At 42.6% G+C, this 23,671-nt stretch overlaps 1 protein-coding gene across 1 annotated transcript; it reads right to left on the reverse strand.

Moving 5' to 3' along the window:
* Nucleotides 1-4,814: 4,814 nt before the first annotated feature.
* On the reverse strand, nt 4,815-23,553 carry mn1b (meningioma 1b). The gene is made up of 2 exons (XM_036144487.1): nt 18,929-23,553; nt 4,815-5,350 (listed from the first exon to the last, which is right to left on the reverse strand). Exons 1-2 carry the CDS (start codon nt 22,455-22,457, stop codon nt 5,115-5,117), a joined length of 3,765 nt encoding a protein of 1,254 aa, XP_036000380.1. The 5' UTR covers nt 22,458-23,553; the 3' UTR covers nt 4,815-5,114.
* Between the last annotated feature and the right edge of the window lie 118 nt (nt 23,554-23,671).

The raw sequence follows: 23,671 nt of genomic DNA on the forward strand, positions 1-23,671 counted from the left end.
CCAACCCTTTTTTTTTGCTGGCCTATCACATAAATGCCCAATTAAAAACACTGAGGTTTCTTCCTGTAACATGAGAAAATGCTATGAAACTTGAGGGATAGCCTTACTTTAGCAAGCACAATTACTCAGTGGTACGAATCAGAGAGTTCTGCTGAAATCTTCAGCTTTATCTGCAAAGAGTAGTCATAATCAGTATTTATGCCCTTAAACATGTTCCACTTTCTACGTAATCCCCCTTCCTGGAACAGACACTCCCTAGTGACACGACAGTCTGCGATATAACCAGTCCTGGCTGTTTGCTGAAGCTGCAGCTCCCTGTGCATCATGCTCACAACAGGCCGCGCAATCCTACACAGCAAGGCACTGAGTACAGCGGTGAGCATAAACACACCTGAATAACACAGACAGGGTCCTGCAGGGAGCTTCTGTGTTTGTGTGCATGTATGTGTGTATCCTAGACAGCGCTGGCGCAGGGCGGAGCACTACAGCCCTGTTAGGTTGCATTGACGTCTCCACCTCAGAGCTGGCACACTGGGGAGTTATTGATTACCATTAAGCATCCATGCAGATGGCCAATAAAGAGCACGTGAGCCAAAGAGGATCTGGGGAACACAAAGAGGGGAGGTTTGTGTGTGTGTGTGTTTCGAGTGCATTAGGAGGTAGGAGAAGTAAGACGGTGTTTGAGGCTGTAAAATAAGGATAATACATTGCTATATATCACCCTTTTGCTTTGAATCTGTTTATTTGATTACATTTTTGTGTCTGTTTTCTAAGCAGCGCTGCAAATTGCGAGCAGGGGAAAATTGATCAAATCATTTTTCCTGTCAAATTCACCTGGAAGCCATATTTTCCAATATTTCTCACGATCCTCCAGACTTCACAGAGGTTCCTACATGCCTTTCAGGTATTGAGCATTAGTCCGAAATGTCCCCGTCAAGTCCTTTGATTTGAAATTTTACGTAGACATTGATGATCCTGAGGCTATGCAGAGCACATTTTGCACTGTTAAAGATTCTTTAAAGTATCATTTGATTTTTTTTTTTTTTAAATGAGGCTCCATGACATTCTTATCAGTAATAGTCTAATTATCTGTAGTAGACAGATGCCATTTCACAGTTAGTTTGTAGAAAAGGGGATACATTTTAAGAGCAATGGAAGGCTAACAGCAAGTTAGATGGGTGATCCCATTTAGCCAATATTAGCTTTTTTTAAAAGCTATTGTTGTATACTTTTCACATACATTATATTAGCAGCTACCACTATATACATTTTTACAACAGACTTTTCAGCTGGTTGACGTGTGCTTGTACGCCAAGGCTACATTGATTTACGCTGCAGACATTATCCGCCTCATCAGCTCCAACTCATCAGTCGACTTTAAGATCGCCAAGAGTGGAGAAAATATTTCAATTTCAACAAAAGATGTCATTTGTGCACCAGGATCAAGGCTGGAACGTTTACAACTGATACAGCCACCACCTCAGGCAAAATAACTTAAGTGTATTAACAAAGATGCCGCTTCAGCTAAGAAAACACCCTCAAGGTCTTTTGTAAAAAAGTAAAATATTTAAGAACAGCTAATGTTGCACTGTAGCTCCAGGAAATCAACACTTAGTTGGAATTGTTTAAAATTGCGTGTTTAATCCGTAGTTACACACTCAGAGCCAAAAAAGAAAAAATTATAATAATAACAATCTGTAGTTATGTTTATGGACATAAGTAATCAGAATAAAGTGTCGACTTGAATACAAATGCATCATGTAAACACACCAATCCGAATATTGTGATCAGATTAAGCTCAATCGGAATAAAAATAGTATTTCAAATGAGACTGCCATTTTTTCGCAGATATGCATCCAAACACCGTCCATCTTAACACTTTTTTCCGATCACGTCATTCATATTGGGGCAAAGTGCCCTGACTGCGCATGTCTGCCCTACATGTCTCTCATCCTGTAATGCAGGAAGACCAGCAGCACACGTTTCTGAACCTGTAGCTTCATTAGGGAATGTAATAACGTCTCAAACATTCTTAGAAACTGGTCTGGATCCATTCTGGGCGCTAGGAACACACAGGACAAACACACTTCCACATTTTTTGTAAATTCGATCAAAACAACTTGTACGTGTAAACACAACTTCTGTTTTACAAGCTTACTCGAATATGGAATAATTCTGCTCAAGGTAAAGGAACTGATGATAACTTTACAGAATCTTGTTTAAAAATTACCAAACTATCCCTTTGAAATATAAATTGCTATGTGGCCCAGCATTTTCGTGCACAAAATATCACTTATGATTATGGGGTTGTCATACTACTGAGGTATGGTATTTTTTTGCCACTGTGCTATATTTGACCTTTTTCAGATATAAAATAGTGCCGTCTCCTGCATAAACAGGGCTCCATCCAAATACCCTTAATAATAGCTTCTAGCTCCTGGTCCTTCACCTTTCATGAGGTCAACAGTAAGAACTCCATAGTGGGTAGGAAAGGAGCTTCAGACAACTGTGCCAAATTCAAACAACTTTTAACTCCAATTTTATGTGACGGAAACGTAGATGGATGATGCGAGTCAAATCCGGTCTTACAGCTTTATATTTATTTCCGTGAGCTGGGCTTTGCCTATACATCATGACACGCAAAGGATTGTGGGATTCCTTATAGCTCCTTTGCCAGGGACATTGTGAGGTTCTAAGCTAAATCAACCCCCGGGAGGGAGCGTTCAGGCAAATTTTTCTACCTGCTTCCTTACTGACTCCACTATTCGGACGGCACTTATCATGGCGACCACTGGCGCACTTTCACTTTGGCTAAAGAGTTCTTACCCAATAAGAGTATTCGGATGGACCCCCGGTACTTGTGATGTAGCTAGGAACTAGAGCTTTTGTTGAGGTGCACTGCAAAAACTGAACTAGAAATAAGTAAAATATTCTTTAAAATGAATGTATTTGTCCTTGATTTGAGCAGGTAAATAAGATGATTTGCCAATGGAATAAGATGTTTGCACTTAAAATAGGAACAAATAATCTTCATTATCTTATTTCAAGTGCAGGATGTCTAAATATCTTATTTTAGGGGTCAAAATACTAATTCCATTAGCAAATAGTCTTATTTACCTGCTAAAATCAAGGATAAATACACTAATTTTAAGAACATTTTACTTATTTTTAGATCCGTTTTTGCAGTGTGGAAGCTTTCAGGTCAAAATCTGTCAGTTTTGACCTGAAAGCTTCAGGTGGTGTCTGCTAGAAAGATGAAGATACATTTTATTTATCCACATCATAGTGAGTTGAAGCATGCAATCATCAAAAGATTTGGAACGGCCTTACTAGAGTCCAAAATTAAATCTGAGGTCACCTAAAGACCACGGTGGATAACGGACGTCCTCAAAATCGAGCAATTTGGATTACTTTAGTGTGCAAAGATTGTCAAGTCAAATTGTGGCCTGCTTATCGACGTCTTCCCAATACGATGGTGCTTCAGCAAAGTAGTAGTTTAAAAAGGTGTGGAGTGATCTTGAAATGATTGCTCGTGGCTCCTTTTTTTGCATCACAAAAACCTGGCTTTTTAACAGGGGTCCATTTTACTTTTGGAGACCCACTGGATCTCAGGAATGATTTACTACACCTGAGAGTCTCCTTCAACATGGTTTAAGTACCTGGTTGCAAATGGTTTGTTTACAGAAACAAAATCAAAATGGGAAGGGAGGAAAAAGTAACACATGGTTACGAAATGGGAGTGCAAACTTGCAAAGGAGTAAACTAAGCAGGAGCCGTTCGAAGCACTTAACAAACGAGACAGATATGCCACCTTTAACATCATATTTATTGTTATTTAGTTACTCAATAAAACATATACAGATATATACAATATGCAGGAAAACAGACGACTGCACTTTACATATTATTAAAAAAAGGAAAACAATAACAAAAGACCTGTTTGTAAATTGCCGTCACAGTCCTCCATCTATTGTTCAAGAAATTCAAATTCAACATAAGCTTTATTTAAAGGTTACAAGATTGCCTAACACACAGCAAAATGTTCTCTTATTATACATGTGCAATACCAATAATCTTTTTTTTTTTCCCATGTCCCTTATCAAACAAACCCCTTGACCTCCTCTGTTGTTTTTAGTTCCCATTGGCTGAATTGAATACAAGTGGTTGAGCGTCCAAGATGTACAGCGTAGAAGAGAGAAAAAAAAGACTTTCTCAGCGAGTCAACTAAAAGAGAAATACGAGTTCAATGACTGAGAGCAGCAAATGATAAGTGTTCCAAAATGCTTTTGACAAAGATGAGAAAATCAGAGTTCACCAAAAAAAAAAAAAGATAAAAATAAAAAAATACAAATGCTGAGGTACATTCATGCATAATTGCCCCACTTCTAGCTTTCCTCTGAGTCCATTTCTGATCTAATGAGCCGGGGGGCCTCATCAGAGAAAATTTAGCACACCCTTGGTCAAACAAGTCCCCACCCGGAAGAATAAGGTCAACTTTAGAGATGTAGCCATAACTGAGGTAAGAGCAGGTGGGCTGCAGTGAGCGACAGAGTAAAAAGCAATGAAGTCGAGGTCACATCACCAATACTTAAACACTGGTATACAATCAAAGCCAATGACAACTGACATCTGTTCCTCTGTTTTTCCTGCTTTTCTCTTCTCCTCCTTTAGCACGTCTTTATTTTCCTTCAACAAAGAAATGAAAAGGGAAAGAAAAAAGTGGATTTGAGGTTTTCCAGATATGGGAATCGGTACGTCGGCCCCATGTTTTAGTGTCCAGCAGAATTTTAACTTGTGACTGCATGTGTCTAAAAAAAAAAAAAAAAAAAAAGAAAGAAAAACCCATGGCATTTGTTTCTGTGTGTGTGTGTGTGTGTGTGTTCATGTAATTTGCGTTCGTGGTTTTGCGTTTATGAGCGCAAATGTCTCTCTCCCTGAACAGGCAAGAGCCGCACACAGCTGTCTCATCAACATATTGTCATCATCATCATCATCATCATCATTATTTTTATTTTATTTTTTTTTTGTCTCTGAGGTCCTCCTTCAGTTTTTTTTTCTCTGGTTTTGTATCCTTCCTCCTCCAAGTGTGTGTGTGTTTTTTTGTGTTTTTTTGCTCAAGTCAGAGCCGCAACAAACGTCCCAAATCGGTTCGAGATGTCAGAGTGGATGGAGCGCCAAGAAGAGACGGGCCCCCCTCGGCCCTTGCTGTCCCCCAGCTCGTCTGTGCAGTGGACGGACAGGCACTGCAGGTGGTTTCCGCCGCTGCTCCCACCTCCTCCTCCTCCTCCTCCTCCTCCTCCTACGGCTCCCGGGGCCGCAGCTCCGGTCTTACTCTGGGAGAGCTCAGATTCTGCACAGAAGCACAGGAAAGGAGAAGGTTAATTAAGGCTTCAACAACTCCAAGCAGCTGGCGTTCTCTGATACAGATCAATCATTTAAAATATACACATTTAATGAAACCAGTGTCATTTTCACATCCCACTCCAAGTCTGCACTGTGAAATTAATTCAACACCATTCCACCGCCCCCCCTCTCCCCTCTTTTTCATCAATAAGACCAAAAGTGGAGTCTGTTAAGCAAAGCTTCTTCTCACAGTCCACCTCCTCACTGCCTGAGAAAAATACGTCAAAACTCACACGCACAAAAATTAAATTAAGCAAAACTGAAAACCTCCTGCGCGACCTCCCATCACTGGGTCAAAGGGCACTAAGGAGACTGACCCTTTTAATCTGCTTGGCCCAATTTATGGACATAATGACCATGACACAGTATCGACCCGGTGTCAGCAAGTGTGAAGTCTCCTATTAAACGGTTGTGGAAAAATCCATACATAGGTTGATTAAACATTATGTGAAAACCGGAGGTGCACCAAGAAATCAGCCAGTGACGGGAATTGGCCGATTTTACCCTCGACTAGGCCTGATTTGTGATTGACTGGTCAGGAAAAATGTGAATAGTGAACAAGCATTCCTAAGCACTAGCAGGTCACGATGATCTCTCTTCAGTGTGGAGTTTGTCACTGATGGAAGAAAAGTCATTCAGCTATTTTCTGGATAAACGTGACGCTTAAAGGTAAAGCCAGAGTAATCAGAGAAGCCGCATGGAGCATTTTAAAAGCAGAAGCTAATTTTTTCCAATGTGACATCTGTCTATTTTCATTTTTTTTTTTTTTTTTTTTTTGTCTTTTGAAGAATTCAGTTCTAATCCATCATCTAACATGTGGGAATAGACAAATTATACTTTTTAATCACTTTTACATTTTCTAAGTGAAGGAAAAAAATACAAAAAATTTGTGTTAATATTTGTCTTATGGAGTGGTGATTGTTTTTAGTTAGGTTTCAATTACAGATACCTCCTATGAACTGCAGGTTTTGAGTGAATTTTGTTGTATTATTGTTTTTCAATCTATGCTAAAAGTAAAGAAAATTATTTATTTATTATACTTCTTAGCTTAGAAATAGAATAAATATGCATGTATAAAAGAAATCGGCAGGTCAGATGTTCACAAAAGGGGATCGGAAATTCGCCAAAAACATGTCTGATCATTGCATCTCTAATAAAAAAAATTCTAAACAAATATCTATAAAAGCAGATACCAAAGATATACACTTCGTATGTGGAGAAATATCCTTCTGTGCCGTGCGAGAGAATAAATTGCTAAAGAGAAGACGGAGAAAAGTGTGAACTTCCGATGAGTGCAGTATCACACTTCATCACATCTATCTGCTATGAATAAGTAAAAATAAGTAGAATTTTATTTGATTTAATCAGGGCACACATTAATAAATAAATAAATAAATAACGGAGCAGAGGTGGTGGGGCTATGTGTTGTATGCTACTAATGCAGCATCTTGTGCTTTTGGGTTTTGCCTCCAAGCAAGCCCTAAGCACAGAGAAAACTGTGTGTGAAGATGTTAGCGATCGTTGGTTTACATCAGTCCGATTAATCTCCCATCTCCTCGGCACACAAAACGCACCACTGCCAGGCTCTGTGTGGATGGTTGAAACAAACCAGATCAACCGTGTGAAGACACAAAGCTTTGAGGTTCAGGGACGAGCTGGTGTGTGAGCGCAGAGGCAGGTGGAAAACATCTCTGACAAGCTGAGTTACATGTGTCAGAGACGGTGGGGGGGCGAGGCTGTGATAGACGACAGTTTGGGCGCAGAGAGGCTCAAGATCACAACACTCCAGTCAGGGCGATGCTCACTTAAGGGAAGGGGGAACCGTTGCAAAAAAAAAAAAAAAAAAAAAAACCTTTATGCCTGTATCATCTGCAAGCTTACTTCTCCTTTTTCAGCTAATCCGTTTTTTTTTTATTATTATTATTCTTTGCTCGCTCTTCTCATTTCTTTTGTAAAGCTTGTGGCACCGGTCATACAATTTGATTTCAAAAGGGAACGGGATAGAAACAAAAAAGCCGCGAGACCACAACGCAGAGCAACCAGGAGAGGCAGACAGGCAGGCGTGCCCCCCAGCCAGTCTGGGGTGCGACCAGTGGAATGGAAAAGTGGGGGGATTTGGTGAAAGGTCAGGCAGCCAAGCCTCCCGTTGTTCTCTGTTTCATCTGCTTCTATCACCTCTGCTCTCTGTAAGATTTCTCTCCATATTCCAACCTCAATCCAGTAGTGAATGTAGGGGGGTGGGGGGTGGGGTGGGGGGATGCTGGTCCATTGAGCGAGCAGGGAGCGATGAGGATTCTGGAGCGGTGTTGGTGGTGGCTGTGACAAGATCTCACATTTGCCAGAGGGTACAGTCATACACCTCAGCGCGGCCGATCCCCCCACAAACACCCACCCGCCCCCCTGCCAGTTCCACCCCCACATCCCCTCACACTCCCTCTTCCCAGCTCTGTGCCCTCAAGCACCCGCCAGCAGCTCATGCTAGCTGGGCACAGCAGGGTCCGCACCGGCCTGAATAGGCAGCCAAGCGTTCCCCTGGCTCACTGCTGACACACAGCAAACTGACAACGCACACAGCCAAAGACACAGAGCACACCAACCAACCAACCGCTGCTGCTGCCATACTCACACCAGCCTTCAGCTGCTGCTTCACACACACACACACGCACACACACACACGCACACACACACACACACACACACACACACACACACACACACACACAGGCCTGAAAACAAAGATATGCATGCCGAAACACACACACACACACACAACCACAGCTAGACATATTACTCAGCTCCAAAGCAAGGGTAGCGGTGAAAAACACATCATGGCTGAAAATATTAGATATGATCTCTATCTGGTGTGATCATACGCACCTCCTCATGTTTATCACTGGAATTATCCCAATTCTCATGTTCAAGGCATCCTTTTTTTTGTTTTTGTGTAACTAGAAATTTGGCATGGGTCGGTTTGATAGACCTTCAGCTTATATTATCACAGTATTACCACAAAGACTTAAACTAAACTTCTTATTGTTTTTACTGCTGCTTAAATGATGTTACGTAATTTATACTTTCATGTTTTCCATAACATTTATTTATTTTTATTTCGACTCAGAGAACAAAACATGTAGAGTAAAAAAACTGATATCGTCTGGCGTATTGGTTAAGAAGCACGTGAGGTAAAAGGAAGGCAAAAGTGAAATTACCCTCTTTTAACCAGCTGAACGACACAGCAACAGGTGGGGGTGGGATCTGTTAGGCTATTCTTGCAACTGTTTGGTCATTTTTGTTTTGTTTTTAAACCCAAACTTTCTTAAACCTAAACCATTGTATTTATCACTGGAAATGAATATGGGCCAGTTACCAGCATCAAGGCCCAGAGCAAGAATAAATGCAAGATGGCGGTAATTTGCTGAATTGTGGCAATCAGCTGGGCTTCCTTGCACAGTCAAAAGCTTTTACCTTTTAGGTGATCGATTTAGATTTAACTGTATTATAACTATTCTAAAATCGGACTGTATGTAACTGAATCCAAATTTGCCTATTCATAAAAGTGAAATGAACTGGAAATGAATGGAATTTAATTAAATTTGGTCTAGATCGGTTTTCTGTATACCTGCATATGAACTGGACTGAGAACAGCCTTTAGATTGTATTTGTTTCAATTTGGCACTAAATATATAACCTGAATTTAAAAAACGAATATAACTCAACATCATACAGTGGGAGTCAATGGGTGTCATTTTTCAAGACACACAAAACTGAGCGGGGGGTGGGGGGAAACAATCACAACGCCACTCCTAAATTATCTGTGCCGGTGGATTCGTTCAAAGGTGGAGACGGCAGTGTGAAATTTAAAAAAATCACACAAGTCTAAATCCCAAATCGCCATGACATTTTACAAGCAGGAATTTTCTTCAATAAAATCTATCTGGCTACGGTTGTTCATTGACTGACGCAGAATTCATATCCACGGTAATATCTCAATAATAGCCCATTCACCTGAAGGAAACGAGCGCTTAGCTCCAACCAGCGAGAGGGAAAATGCCTAATAAAAAAAACGGGGCAACGGTAACAGTGCAGGCAGCTGCGCTCAGCCACAAATACACCTTAATATCCTTAACCACATTACAGCCGCAAAGGATTACCAAAGACATGTGCTAAATAAATACCGAATTCAAAAGGGATGCATTTATACGGCCATATCTCTCACCCCAAGTGCAGTATATTTTTATTTGGTGCCTGGTGATGATGCTTAGACACACACACACACACACACACACACACACCAGTAGCAGCAGCAGGGTTGTGAAGCCGTTTTCACAGACACAGCCAGAAACGATTTACAGAGATGAGTGGAGCTTGAATGCCATGAAGGCAGGGAGCACGGCGCACAGCTCCGGTTGTCTGGATGACACCAATGTGTCTGGGAGCTGACGGCCTGACACTGGTTTACATGTCAAACTGCACACACTCGCAGCAGCACAGTAAGGTAAACAAAGGCTGCTCAGAGACCATTTTCCTGCCAGCTCCGTATTAACTGTTACAGAGTACAATTAATTTTTCTAATTGATCTTTAAAAAAAAAAAAAAAACAACAGCAGCACAGTTACAAGGGATTTCAACAACTTTGGAGTGTGACAAAGAAACGTGGATGGTTTGTAATGTTAAGAGTAGGAACTGGAGTCACGGTATATCAAAAAGTTAGGATTTCAAGTGTTGAAAGTTCTTTCAAGGAGATGCCCGAGAAAAACACTGGAGTGACCGCTGTTTTCTCTGAAACTATTTATGAGCGACCAGAGTAACTACAGAAAATGACTTAATATTAACAAGAATGAGGCTAGGGCAGGTTTCAGGACCTTTTAGTGAGAAACCAGAAAAATAAAATGTGTTTAGGGTTTTCTCTGACGGTACACAGGGCAAAGAGCAGAGCGCTACTTCTCTCCCACCTGTTGCAGCACTCCGCCTCCTAGATGGCTCAAAGTAGGCCAATACACTTTTCCTTGTCAACAAGAAAAACACATTTGACTGTTTTGGAAATATTTAAAATCATGGAAAATTAAAGATGTACCACCCGTCGTTCTGTTAATGCAACGCTGTTTTAAAGCTACAGCTGTCAGTCCACAAGCGGCATATCTGTTAAGCTGCACACAGCAGGCTACCAGAGAGGATAGCCCGCTAAATAAACAGCTAACATCAGCTTTTCACATTTGTGTTACTCTGTAAATTATTTGCCAAAGTTTCTTATTTCCATTTACCAAAACCAGAACTATAAACATTAATATTCTCTCAGCAGCTGTATGAATTTATCTATTTAAAAGCAGCAATGCACAAGAAACAGAATGGGTATCTGGGATTTTCATGCAAATGTGCTGGATTTAGCCATAGAAGCATTTTTTTTAGATGCCGTGTTTTGCAGGTGGATGGTATAGAAGTAGATCTAAACGTTAAATTGCATGATTGTCAAATTACAAAGTACTGAAAAAAAAATATGTAAGACAAAAACTAAAAAACGCACGGCCCCTAACCTACATATGATCATGAATTTAATTAGTTTGATCTTAGAGTGTCCTCTAGTTCTTGTGGACAACTATGAAACTTGTTTAATGAAATTAGGAGTAACTTTTTATCTGTTTAAAACAAAAGAAGGAGGTCATGCTATTCGATGATTTTAGAATTTTTATTGTTATTTTTACTTGAGGCCAAATGTAATCCAGTACCTCGCCCATGTCATAGAACCAATAAAATAAGCTAAATTAAATAAGAGCAGAAGTAAATATAGTGTGCGTTGGAGTAGTTTTGAGTTTCTGTCACAGTGATTTCCCAGGCCGTGCAGTCCCATGCGGCGGGCAGGCCTGCGCCCACTTTCTATCCCCATCCCAACGCTTCCATGACGCCACTTCACCTTTAACCTTAGGCTCCCGAGGGCACGACCCCGTCCCCTCTGAACACAAACCAGACCAATCAGATTGCTGCACTCCCTGACAAAAACACCCAAAGGCCTTCACTCCTATGACAGTGTGTGACATCAGGTCAGATTCCTTTGGCATAACAACTAGCGCTCTGGTTCTGCGTGAGGACTCAGCACAAAACCGTGGTTAAAATGCACGAAGGGGGGAAGAAAAAAAATCTGATCTTAGAGAAGGAGGATGGGGGGGAAAAGTCTGTTTAACCTGGACCAGGATGTAACTAGCGGATATTTTCTTGGCTGCAATTTAGTGTATATAGCCTATTGTTGCCTGCCCTGAAAATTCAGGTTATTGGCAAAAAAAACAACAAAAAAACTTAACAACGCTGGCAAAACTAAGAAAATCCTTAATTTGCAGGTATGTTTAGGAGACCTATTGAAGTGCAAAGGGCCTCACAGAGGTATTGTCTCGGTTATCCATGCCCCAAGGTAGATGGGGGGGGGGGCATGCGAGGCTCCCCACATCCCCCTCAACTCCACCCAAGTGCCGTAGCATGACCTTTCCCTCAGAGCAGGGAGGATATCTGGAGAGAGCGATGAGGGAGGGGGGGACATTTCTCAGGCAAGGGCACAGAGGTTATTTTGGTTTGAATTTCCTCTCTGTTCTCTGCCCTGCAACATGAAGAAGTAAAAAAAAAAAAAAAAAAAGGAAAAAGAAACAAAAAGAAAACTTGCCTAGGCAGGCACTGCCCCCAGCATTTGTTACCTTCTCTCCAGCAACACACTTACTACCATCCCCTAAAACCTCTACACATACACACCTCCCCCTCCAGCCACAAGCAGTGCTTAGGAAACCAGACACAAATCAGAACATGGGAAGTGATTTAGTGCCTCCTACATAACTCACAGCCATGTCCAGGACTTGTCCAGCATGTCATCCAAACCGGTGACATATTGATCTAGTTCGCTGTCTCTATTTTGTTTCTGCACACTGCTGCGTGCTGCTTTTTTTTTTCTTTGCTCCCCCCCCCCAGAAAAGTTCACTTTTTGCACTCATGTTATTGGAAAAGATCAACAACACAAAAAAGATTTTGAAATATGTATCTGTAAGATCTGCCTAAAAGAGACAATTATTTTATTAAAAACAATAATACGGGTATTTTTGGAAGCCCTAGTTCTAAGGTTGTTCTGAGATTCTCACGGTGTGGTACCATTGGGTAAAAATAACATATTTACTACGATTTCCATCTATGAGATTTATGATGATTTCAGTGCCTGAAGACTAAAGAAAAAGAAAACTCTTCTAAATTTAGCAGCAGTTTTCAAGCGTTTATTGCACAGATGTTTATGCCTTTCTGCCTTTCTGCTTTTCAGGACAAACAAGCTAGTATTAGCTGGTTAAATTGCCAGGTTACCTTCTTGGGTCGAGCCTCCTCACAACTTTTCCGCAAAATTTTGAAAACTGTAACCTTGAGAAGATTGATTGCCGCCGATCCGTGGGTTTCCACACCACGACTGACTGTGTGTTTTTCATGGCCGTAAATATTTCCAATTTTCTTTTTTTCTGAGCAAGGGAACAGTGAAGCTTCTCTATGCGCCATCTTGCTGGCAGTGCAGAGCAACAGGTGGGGGAGGGGTAGCGCTTCATTACCCCCTGTTTCGGAAGAAAAAAAAAACTGCGGTTACTTCAGCACTTTCTCTGGCCTCTCACTAAAATAACTTTAAACCACAGGAAAGATATGAGAGAAAAATATTAGCGGATTTAAACCTGTAACTTTAAAATCCTCAAAACGGTCTTCTAAAGACGACGGAGTGTATTTCAGTTTGTGTGTTTAAACACAAAACGTTTAATACGTTTAATTGCAGTTTATGTGTAACTAAAATGCAATCCAACGCACAAATATTGGAAAAACTAATGAAGCAAAAAGATATTGATAGAACAATGCTGTGATTTGAAATTTCTTTGTTCCTCCATAAGTACAAATGGTCGCCATTACCCACACTCGTCTCCAGAGCAAAGAGCACGTCCTCTGAAAAAGCACCCGCTTTCGCCCTTTCGTTCTTTATTTCTTGCCGTCTCTCGCACCTCCTCTCGTGCTCCATCAGTCTCTACTTCTGTCTCCCAGGAGAAACAGCCCCAGTGTCATAACTCATTTATCAATTCCTCAATACAAATTAAACAGCGCCTGGTGACTACCTGTATGGCAAATAACATAACCGCTACTGGCAGCGTGACAACATCCACACCTCTGAAAACCGAAAACGCACACATACACACAGAGACACACATTGTTGGGGAGCTGAACTACTTTCAGTGGCAAGCAATAACCATGGGACACCTTTCAGGAGCTCAGCGCTCACCGTCCCCACCCTACAACGCGGTGGACATGGAGACGTTAGACACCATCTAAGGACTGGATCCACACGCTTTTGCATTTCCAGCTGCATCTGAGGAGAAAATCTACCACATGCTGAGACAAGTTTCATTTTATCCCTGCACCCTCCTCCTGGGAAAAAAAAACAAAACACAGAATGAGCTTCTATTTTAAAGAGTTAAAAAAAAAAATCTAGCAAAGCTAAAGGTTTGACACCTTTGTTCACCCCCCCCCCCCCCACCCCCTCGCCTTCATCAGTCACAAGCACGCTTCTTTAAAAGACTTCTTTTACCTGTCACTAATGCTCAGTCTCTCACATAAAAAAAAAATGAAGGAACATGTAAACAAATGCAAAAAAAAAAAAAAAAAAAAAACCCTCCCAAAGACCGTCTTAAAATCCAAATACTTTAAAGGCAAGTCAGACGGGTTTTTTTCCAGTGTTTTTTAAAAGTCAAGTAAATACTCTTAAATTTTTCCTGCACGTTGGAATTAAATGTGTTTCCATGCAGACACCTGAGATCGAAGGCAGAAGCTGAGAGCCTGACACAGAGTCTAAATAAATCAAACTTTATGCCTGCGGATGACAAATCCACATTCTCAAGCTGTGGTGCCAACAATCCAGCCTTATGCTACACACTGTGTGTGTCAACAAAAACGGCAAAAAAAAGCAAACAAAACAGTAGTGTTATGGATTTCAAATAAGATTTTATATTATGACTTTTTTGCTGTAAAAATTGTTATGTTTCTCAAATTGGTCATTTGTGTAACTCTGACAAAACGAAATAAAAATTATTGTTATTTAAAAAAATTACTTGATCATATCTAAAATTGCTTTATTTAAAGATGCATGGCTCAGGTTTTTTTTTTTTTTTTCTGGCATACATCGATTTGCAATTTTCTTTTAGGTCTGAGCTGCCGATCACTGATTTTGACCGGTTCCGATTTTTCTTTTTTAAGGATTATAACAAATTAAGGGGGGAAGACATATGCTGCATAGAGGTATTGGATTGGAATCCAAGAGAAATTCAAGGAATTATAAGATTATCCCCATTCATGCATCAAAGCGTAGGTTTGTAGCATTCTACAAAATATCTGTAAAACTGTTTTATAGACTTAAAATTAGGGACATTTTCTGTTTTGATACATTAAGGAATTAGACAGAATCAGGTTTTTCAGTATTTCCCCTGTTGATCACTGATCTTAGACAATCAAGCAAATATTTGTCGATTCCGATCTCTAGCTCCAGCCAGTTGATTGGTTCATCTCCTGCTTTGAAATTGGCCTTTTCCACTTTCTTTCTTTTTGTGCTTTTAACAGTAAAAATGACTGTTTAATAATCAAATTTGTCAAAGTACCCAAATAAAATAAATCATTCATTCGTCTTTACAATGATTACTGCAGGACAGACGAGTGCAATAAATGTTGTTGCAGACGTCAATTATGAAACACCTTGTAGTGACAGGTAAAGAACATGAACTGCCCCGAGCTGTTTTTAGTACCTTCCAGCACGTGCCAATCACTTTCTTCTTTCTTGGAGGAACAAAAAAAAAGGAGGGGGAAAGAGAAATTACTGGTGTTACTTGTGAGACTTTTGTCGTGCTAGAAATGTCAAAGCCAGGTAAATCTCACAGGACTTCTCTTTTCACGGTGGAATATCAATAAACCTCTGCTTCTGTTGCAATTCGTTGCTTTCTAGAAAGCGTGATAAGATGCAAGCCCCCCCTCTTTCCGAGCTGTCAGAGTGAGAGTGACAAAGATTTGATTATTATTAGAGCTTGTTTGAAGACTGATTGGTTGGAGAGTCAAACAGGAAACTGAACCACAAGGTTATCAGTGAAGTTTTAACTGAGAAGATGGGAAAAAAAAAGAAATGTTACACAAGTATGTGGCAAAAAAAAAAAAAAAGGAAAAAAGTGAAAAGTAAAAATAAAAATAACTGAATCACTTCCTACGCCTGCTGGTTGCCTGTTATCAAGACTGTGCATGAGTTTCCACATGAACGGTCAGCTACTGGCTAAGATATGTACACGATAAGGGAAGAGTGGGGGTGCGAAAAACGCAAAGTTTTTGAAAAAAAGGAGAAATATAAACCGAGAGTGAACAACAGCCACTGAGATGATGAAGCACACCACATTCTGAGGCAATAGACAAAGAAACTCAGAGAGACACAATTTCCCTGAGACACGAGGCCAAACACGACGCCAGAAGGGAACATCGTACCGCCACACGCGTCACTTTAAACGGCCGCAGGGGGAGCGCGGAGAGGACGCGCCGAGAGAACAGTTCCTGAAAGCACGGCCGAAGTTTTATCAGCTATCTGTTGACACATTTACACACTCACAGGAAGTTATTGAATATCTGCACTTTGTCTTTTTGTTTGGTTTCCCAAGCGAGCTGCTCTCCTGACGCACCACCGACAGGCCGCAGCACTAAAATAAACAGCATTATCATACATTTCATGACATTACTCTCTCTTTTTTTTTTTTTTTTTCCAGGGAAACGGTGGCAAAACATAAACCCTACAGGAACCAAACTGACCCCTGGCCCTCACCCGCTTTAACTCTCACCACCAGCAGCTCATCTCTGCACACTGCACTCAGACACTTCACACAGGAAAAACAGTGAAATTAAAAAGTAACGTAGAGGATCGACGTTCATTAAATGATACGCATGTTTCAGCTGCAAAATTATTGGGACAAAAAGCCCCAAAAATCTCACGTGCATTTTATCAGTTCTTGCTGACAGTTGGATTTGTTAATATCTATTCAGCTTTTTCAGCACACAATAGAGAAGCTTTTCAATTCAAAGAATTTTAAAGAGAAAAGGTTATGAAAAACAGCTGTAATTCAAAAGAGCCAATTTAAAAAAAAAAACGTATTTAGCAACTAGTTTACCCGACAGTGATTATTGGAAACTAAGTAACATCTTAAAGTGGCCAGAGAAGTTCTTTCGGTCAATGCATTTTCATAAACTAATTTCATCCACCTTAGAATGATGCCTCTCTTTGATCAAGCAATAACTCATTTAAAACTAATTGACTAAAGTACTGCTATGATTTACTTTAAATTTGTGTCAGTGACATTTCCTCGCCTGTGGCGTATTTTTGGTTTACACGATTGATTACTTAAAACTAGACTGAGTGGTCAAAGCGGATCCCTTTTAGCGTGCGTTTGTGTGTGTGTGTGTGTGTGTGTGTGTGTGTGGTGTGGTGTGTGTGTGTGTGTGTGGTGAGACAAAAAGCCTGTGGGATGTTTGATTTTATACTGTGGGCTGTGACTTATCTTAAATTATTGTGTGATTTTGCTCCCAAATGTTGAGCCTATACGCATCAGATTCAATCTGCAAAAATTCCCCCGTCCCTCCAAAAAAAAAAAAAAGAAAATAAATATATACACCTCCGTCCTTTTTCTTTTCTTTTCTTTTTTTTTCCATCTTTGCTGTCTGAGGCACTCAAATGAGAAACTGTCAGGAGCTGTGATTTGTGCTAACTAGCTATCGATCGCACCAGAGCTGTATGCCTTGTGTCCACGCAGGGAGGGCTGAGGAGAGCAGAGCAGACGAGAAAAGAGGAGAAACTACCATGCTTTTTAAATACTTTATGATTTATTTATTTATTTATTTTTTTTGCCATTCGTAATGTTAAATGTGGGACTAACTGGTGGGAAAATAAAACGTCCAGTGCAAACCGACCCCTTTTTTTTTTTTCTCGGGATTTTCCTTTTCAAAACGTTTTAAATTTTATTGAAAGTATTACTTTTAATTTGTCAAAATTTAGATTATTCTTACTACAGGGCGTTTTTACAGCAGTGTTACCAATTTTCCATTAAAGTGTGCAAGGACAAAGGATACCACCACTGTCTACTCTGTAACACAGTGCTCCATCTGTGTAATGGCATTATTATTTATAACCCGACACCCTCTTCTCCGTGTCACACAAACGACGCGCCTGGACGCAGAGAGTCCGCGCCATGCGCGCCCCCGTCGCTCTCTGCACTCGCACAGATCAGAACAAAGAGACGCTGCAGAAGCAAGAGGGCCCTATGCGCCCATATAGTCAAACATCGACACAGTTTTAGACTACGTCCTAACAAAATGGAAAATTAGGCCTGATAAATGATGAAGTTATACTGATGAAAAACTATTTTGAAAACTAGTTTAAATGTAACAACTCATGAAAATAAAGTAACAATTGTATACATTTAGATTAATAATAATAATTATTATATTATTATTGCTAATATTATTATAGAAAGAAAAAGGTCACATTTAGATAAAACAATAAAAAAAGATGTCAATATATTTAAATTTCAAGTACTCAGAAAGACGTTGCGTTAGAAAGAAATATAATTGTAACCACAAACTCACCACTGCAATTTATACTAATTTCTCTTCTGGCTTAAAAAAAACATATTTCAGTTAAAAATATTTTCAACCTTGTTAGAGAGGCCATATAATAAAAATTATTGATTTTTATTAGTCAAATATTCGCTCTGAGACAAAGTTACGACCATAAAAATTGGGGATCTTTTGATAGAACGCTTTTAAATGTATTTCCTGTGTAAAATTTGTCCCAAAATACTAAAAGTGAATGACAGCATTTTTTTTTTTTAAACTGAGGATATACGATCCCAAAAACCCTGTGGAAAAATCTATCCACTTTGACCAGGCCGGTATTATCCCACGATAATGACAAAAACAAACACGTAACAAGGCGAGGGAACCCCCCGCTGCGCAAACGCATATCCTCAGAAAGCTATTAATCTTCTCAATGTAGTTGTTCACCCTGAAAACTGAGATAAAGAACCACAGGAAATGTTTACTTTTCTTCAGCTGCTCTCTTTTCAAGAGCCTGTAGGCTACAATTAGAAATAAAAACGGACTTTATTTTGGTCATTAAGATGCCATTTTACATTTAAAATTAAAAAACGCATATAAACAATATGCATTAATTAATTAATGCCTAAATATAAAAAAATTCTAAAATATTCGTTTTGCTTTTCTGAATTGAACGCTTTAAATTTTAACATCACAGTGGATTAGAGAGAGACGCAGGCTGCTCACACAGCATGGACAAAAGTTGCCAGATTATCAATTTCACCGGGAAAGTACAGCTATTAGGGTACCTTTTGAAACTGCATCTTAGGCTGAACAAATAAAAACACATTTTAAGACCAAAACATATTATCAACAGCCTGAGTTTGTATTTTAGAGATAAAAACAAAAAGAAAGGAATTATTTACCTTCTTTGCTGTTGTTTTGGCTTTTAGTTTTTTCCCAGGGTCCCATGGCCTTGTCATCCTCTGACCCATCCATCATGGCCTTGTCACTGGGCACGTACCAGGTGGCGTGCTGCTCTGCCATGAGGGTGTCAAGGTCAATTGTGCCCATTGAGCCCTTCCCGGCATCCGGGCTGCAGCCTGGCAGCTCATTGTCTCCGTTCTGCGAGGGACAGTCGCTGCTCTTTTTGCCGTTCTTCATAGCCAAGGGCTGGTCTTCTGAGATACTGAACTGTTGCCGCTGCAGCTGGATCTGGGCCTGAAGGATCTCCAGAGGGTGGATTTCTTCCTGGCCCGAGGTGCTGGATGGGGTGCGTACCTGCTCCACCCCAGGAGTGCCCGGGTGGCTCACCCCGCTGGCCCCTGTGCCGGCACCAGTGTTCAGTCCATAGCTGTCTGGTGCTGAGGTAGTATGATTGTTTATGCCCATCCCAAGGGGCTTTTGTCCATTTAATAAACTGTGATCACTCCGCTGCATTTTGGGTGAGCCTGTGATCATAGGGCTGCGATTGGGCTTGGTTGCGGAAGCCCCTCCTGCATCCGAGCTGGATGACACCTCATCCTCGTTGCCATAGTGGGTGCTGACATCGTCAGGGAAGTCCACCCTTGGTGAGCTGCTGTCAGACTTGGCAGCAACACTTTGAATGCCACTGTCTAAAGAAGACATAAGGTCAGCCTGGTCCCCCAACATAAGGTCACCTCCTTTCCCCCAAGAGGGTGACTGGAGGTGTTTTTCATGAGGTGTGCCCCCACCCCTCTCCCCAACGCCAGCCGAAGGGGTCTGCTGGCCTGGACTAACAACAGGGTTACCATTTTCAGAGGAAAAAAAAATTCCAGGGCTCACATGTCCACTGTCTCTTTTTCTCCTCCCTCTCCCTCTCCCACTCCCTGTTGTTGCCTTCCCCTCACTGCACGGGGTAGCGTCCATGTTGTAGTTTGGGGAGAGGGCACTGGCTTCCCCCTGCACCGTCTGGCTTTGACTTACAGGCTTAGGGTTGCTATTACTGGTGCCAGGCATCTGGTTGTTCTGGGAAGTGCTGCTCTGAAAATATTCAGGACCAGCACTTCCAGTCCCATTAGATGTGCTGCTATTAATGTCCTGCTCTGTCTGACTTAGTTTTCGCTTGCCCTCATTTTGGTTCTTCTTGTTGAATGTTACATTAAGATTGGGGGCCCCTAGGCTAGCGATCATATTCTGGCAGGCCGTGGACAGGGCCGCTAAACAGCTCTGACCGAAAACACTGTCCTTAGAGCTGGTTTTGCTGAAGTTCCCCAGGGACAGAGCTCCTAGCTTACTAACAGACGACCGCTGGCCTGAGGGGAACTCAGACTGTGGAGGGTAGCTCCCTGGTGAGGTGCTCACCCCCTGGGGAGCATTGTGAGGCGGCCCCTGGCGGTTAGCTCCTCCATAGGGAAACGTTGGCTGTACTCCCATCGGAGGTGCAGGGAAGTCAGCTGGTCGCCTTTCTGCTGGTGCATTCGGATGTCCTCCTCCAGCTCCTGGGGACTGCATTTGTGAGAGGTTACCCATGTTTCCACTAAACTGTGAGTGTATGCCTGGAGAATGAAGGGTCTGCACATGTCCATCTCCTGCTATTCTCATGGGCTCCTGTATACCAATGCCTGGCCTGAACATCATCCCAGCCCCGTTCTGTTGCAGCCCCATGTCATTAGGCCCAGACTCAGTACCTGCACCACCCATGCGCCGTGACATGATCTCTCCAGGTGGGTGGGAACCCTGAAACCAGGAGTTCTCCTGAGTTACATGAGGATTTTGTCCATCAATGTTGGGCATTCTGCCACTGTTCTCCCTTTCAAAGTTGGGCTGAGGCATGTTCCCAACTGGACCTCCATGAGCCATCGGGACAGGAGGCACGTCGCCATGGTGACCTAGCTGCTGAAGACTCGGCTGTCTCATCCTCTGCTGCTGGTTGCGAGAGGCCATCTGTTTGATCATCATGGCTGCATTCTGGCGCTGTTGCAGAGACTGTGGCTCAGGCCCTGGATGCTGCAGGGGACCTGGTGCAAAACTTTCATTCACAGGTGGAGTGAACTCTCCCGGCAGGCCGGGGTAAGCTGAGGGAGAGAGGTGGTTATCCATACTCCCACACCAACCTTCACCACCATGTGAATTGGGAAAATCAAATCTGGGCCTTTTCGCCATGTTCATGTAAGGAGAGTCAAAGTGTTGCAGCCTCTGATTTGGGGGCTGCTGGGAGGGAGGAGGAGCTGGCTGCTGCATATTAAACATGGGGTCCCCATAGGGGTGCAAACCTCTATTTTCCAGTCTGTGAATGGGATATTCAAACTGGTTATGTTGGCCAGGCATCATGACCCCTCCGTCCAGAATGTTGGGGTTAGTATTGCCAGGCTCAGCCTGAGGGGGTCGAGGGAGGCCAGGGGGGCAAGAGTTCTGTCTGGCTATTAAGCCAGCTTGTTGTTGTGGCTGCATCAGGGGATGTCTTGCATTGACCCCCGGCTCCATTCCCACAGGCATCTTCCGGCCATTTCCAAAACGCTCAAAATACACTCCATGCTGAGGTTGCTGGGGCTGTGGTGGAGGCTGGTGTCCTTTAGAAATGCCTGGCATACCCGGTGTCCGGGGTATGCCGGCGCTCCCTGGGAAATTTCCACCGGGAACAGGCCTGCCTGGTCCAAAATGTGGTAGCTGAGATTCTGACTCTGATGGGGAAAACACAGGTACATCAAAATGTCCAGATGGAGGCTCGTTTGGAAAGTTGTACTCTAGTCCCTCCACGGCTCCTTGGTTGGGCATCCGTCGAGGCTCCATAGTGTGAGGCTCAGATGATGTAGATGAAGAAGATGGAAGACCGTGGAAGGAGGCTGCTCTGTTAGGTGACTGGTCCAGGGGAAGACAGGGAGCAGGGACGGGATGGTTGCCGCTAGGGGGGGCGTGATGTTGAAATTCGGGTATGTTAGCAGGCCTCTGCTGCTGTGGCTGTTGCTGGGGAAAGGCTTCTCCCGCCTGTCCCTCAGCAAGAGGATCAAAACCCTCTCCAAAGCCCTGCTGTGGTCCCATGCCATTGCTGTTGTAGCCCATCAGCCTGCCTCCATGTAAGCATGATGACCCTGGATCTGGGCCTCCAAAATTCCCACTGAAATGTGGGTGATGTTGGTGGGGGTGAGGTTGATGGGCATGCGAATGTCCTTGATGAGGTTGCTGGTTGTTAAAAAATCCATGCATGGGTCCTTGCTGCTGCTGCTGGAGTCCGCCCCCTGCATGCATGTCTGGGTGTCCCCGAGGGTGAAACCCACCATACGGTTCACCGTTCATGTTCATGTTGAGCCCGAGCATTTGGGAGTCATTTATGGGGCCCATGCCGGACTCCACAGCTCCAGGTGGGCCTCCAGCATGAAAGCCTGGGCTTTTATAATGTGAGCCCATGTTCAGTCTCTGTTGGTTTATGTTTCTTTCTGACTGGCCAGGGTTTCTGATATTAATTTGAGAACCAAACTGCTCCAGCCCAAACATACTCCCCAGCAATCAATCCCACATGACGGCCAGTTTGCCAGACATCGGCACACTCTGTATTTTTCCGTCTGTCCCCAAAAGCAAAAAAGGGGGAAAAATATACACAATGTTGATGAAACTAATTATTAATATGCTTAGTAGACTTTAAACGATAAAACTCACCAAATAAGTTCTCATTTCTGGGAATCAAAAGTGAGTTTGTTTGTTTTTTTGACTTCTCCAAGGACGCGGAGTAGAAAAGGGACAGACGGTGTCCAAATGCGCACGGAAGCTGCGTGTCTTTTCCAGTATTAATACGTGAAAATGTCTGGTCTTACGTTTTCGTTTTGCATGAAACAACAAACCAAAAAAATAAAACTTGCAGAAAAGTCACGACTTTTAAAAGTTGTTGTTCTTTGTGCGCAAATCTTTGGGGCGAACAAAAACCCGCTCAGGGAAAATTTAAAAGAGCGCACAAAATTCGAAGGGAATCAGCAAAATGTCACAGTTTTCCCTCGTTTAATTCTCCTTTCCAGGCCGATAAAAAATGTCCCGCAATGATTTTTTAGAGTAAGATCCCATACTGGAAATAAAAACAAAAAGAAAAGTCAGCGTGGAGCGGTGTGCGTGTCTGGCTTTGACAAATTTCTGCGCACCGGTGTCCTTTAATTAAAAAAAAAAGACCTGTTTCAGCAGGCTTGAAAACCAAGAGTCCAGGGTGTTAGATGGAAGTCCATAAACACTATTCTCCAACAAGGGCGTTAGTTTATGAGAACTGATCCAGGAGCTGTGCGGCGTGCACTCCCCGGTGCTCCACAAGCGCGGAGCGGCTTGACAGCATCCTTCACCGCGCTACCGCTCATGCGCTCGGTGGAGAAGCTTCTGTGCCTTAAGTCCCGGTTGGTGCGCTCCGTTGCGCTCCGCTGTTAACGCGCGCGTCCCTCCGCTCTCCCACTGTGGTCTGGTCTGCTCTGCTCTGCTCTGCCTGTGCTCTGGTCTGGTGTGGTGTGGTCTGGTCTGGTCTGAGCGCGCTCCGGAGCGATTCACAAATCCACTCACTCGCACACTCCGCTCTGCCGCTTGGCGCTGTGTGAGATCAACGCGTCCAGAGGAGCCAGCAACAAGTTTTGCATTTCTGCAGCCACTTCCATCCACGAGGTCTCAGCCAATCACAGAGAGCACAGCGAGCTCCAGGGGCGGGACGAACGCCGTTAAGGTGGTCTTGCGGATTCAAT

Source organism: Fundulus heteroclitus, chromosome 12, assembly GCF_011125445.2.
Source record: "Fundulus heteroclitus isolate FHET01 chromosome 12, MU-UCD_Fhet_4.1, whole genome shotgun sequence".
Taxonomy (NCBI): domain Eukaryota; kingdom Metazoa; phylum Chordata; class Actinopteri; order Cyprinodontiformes; family Fundulidae; genus Fundulus; species Fundulus heteroclitus.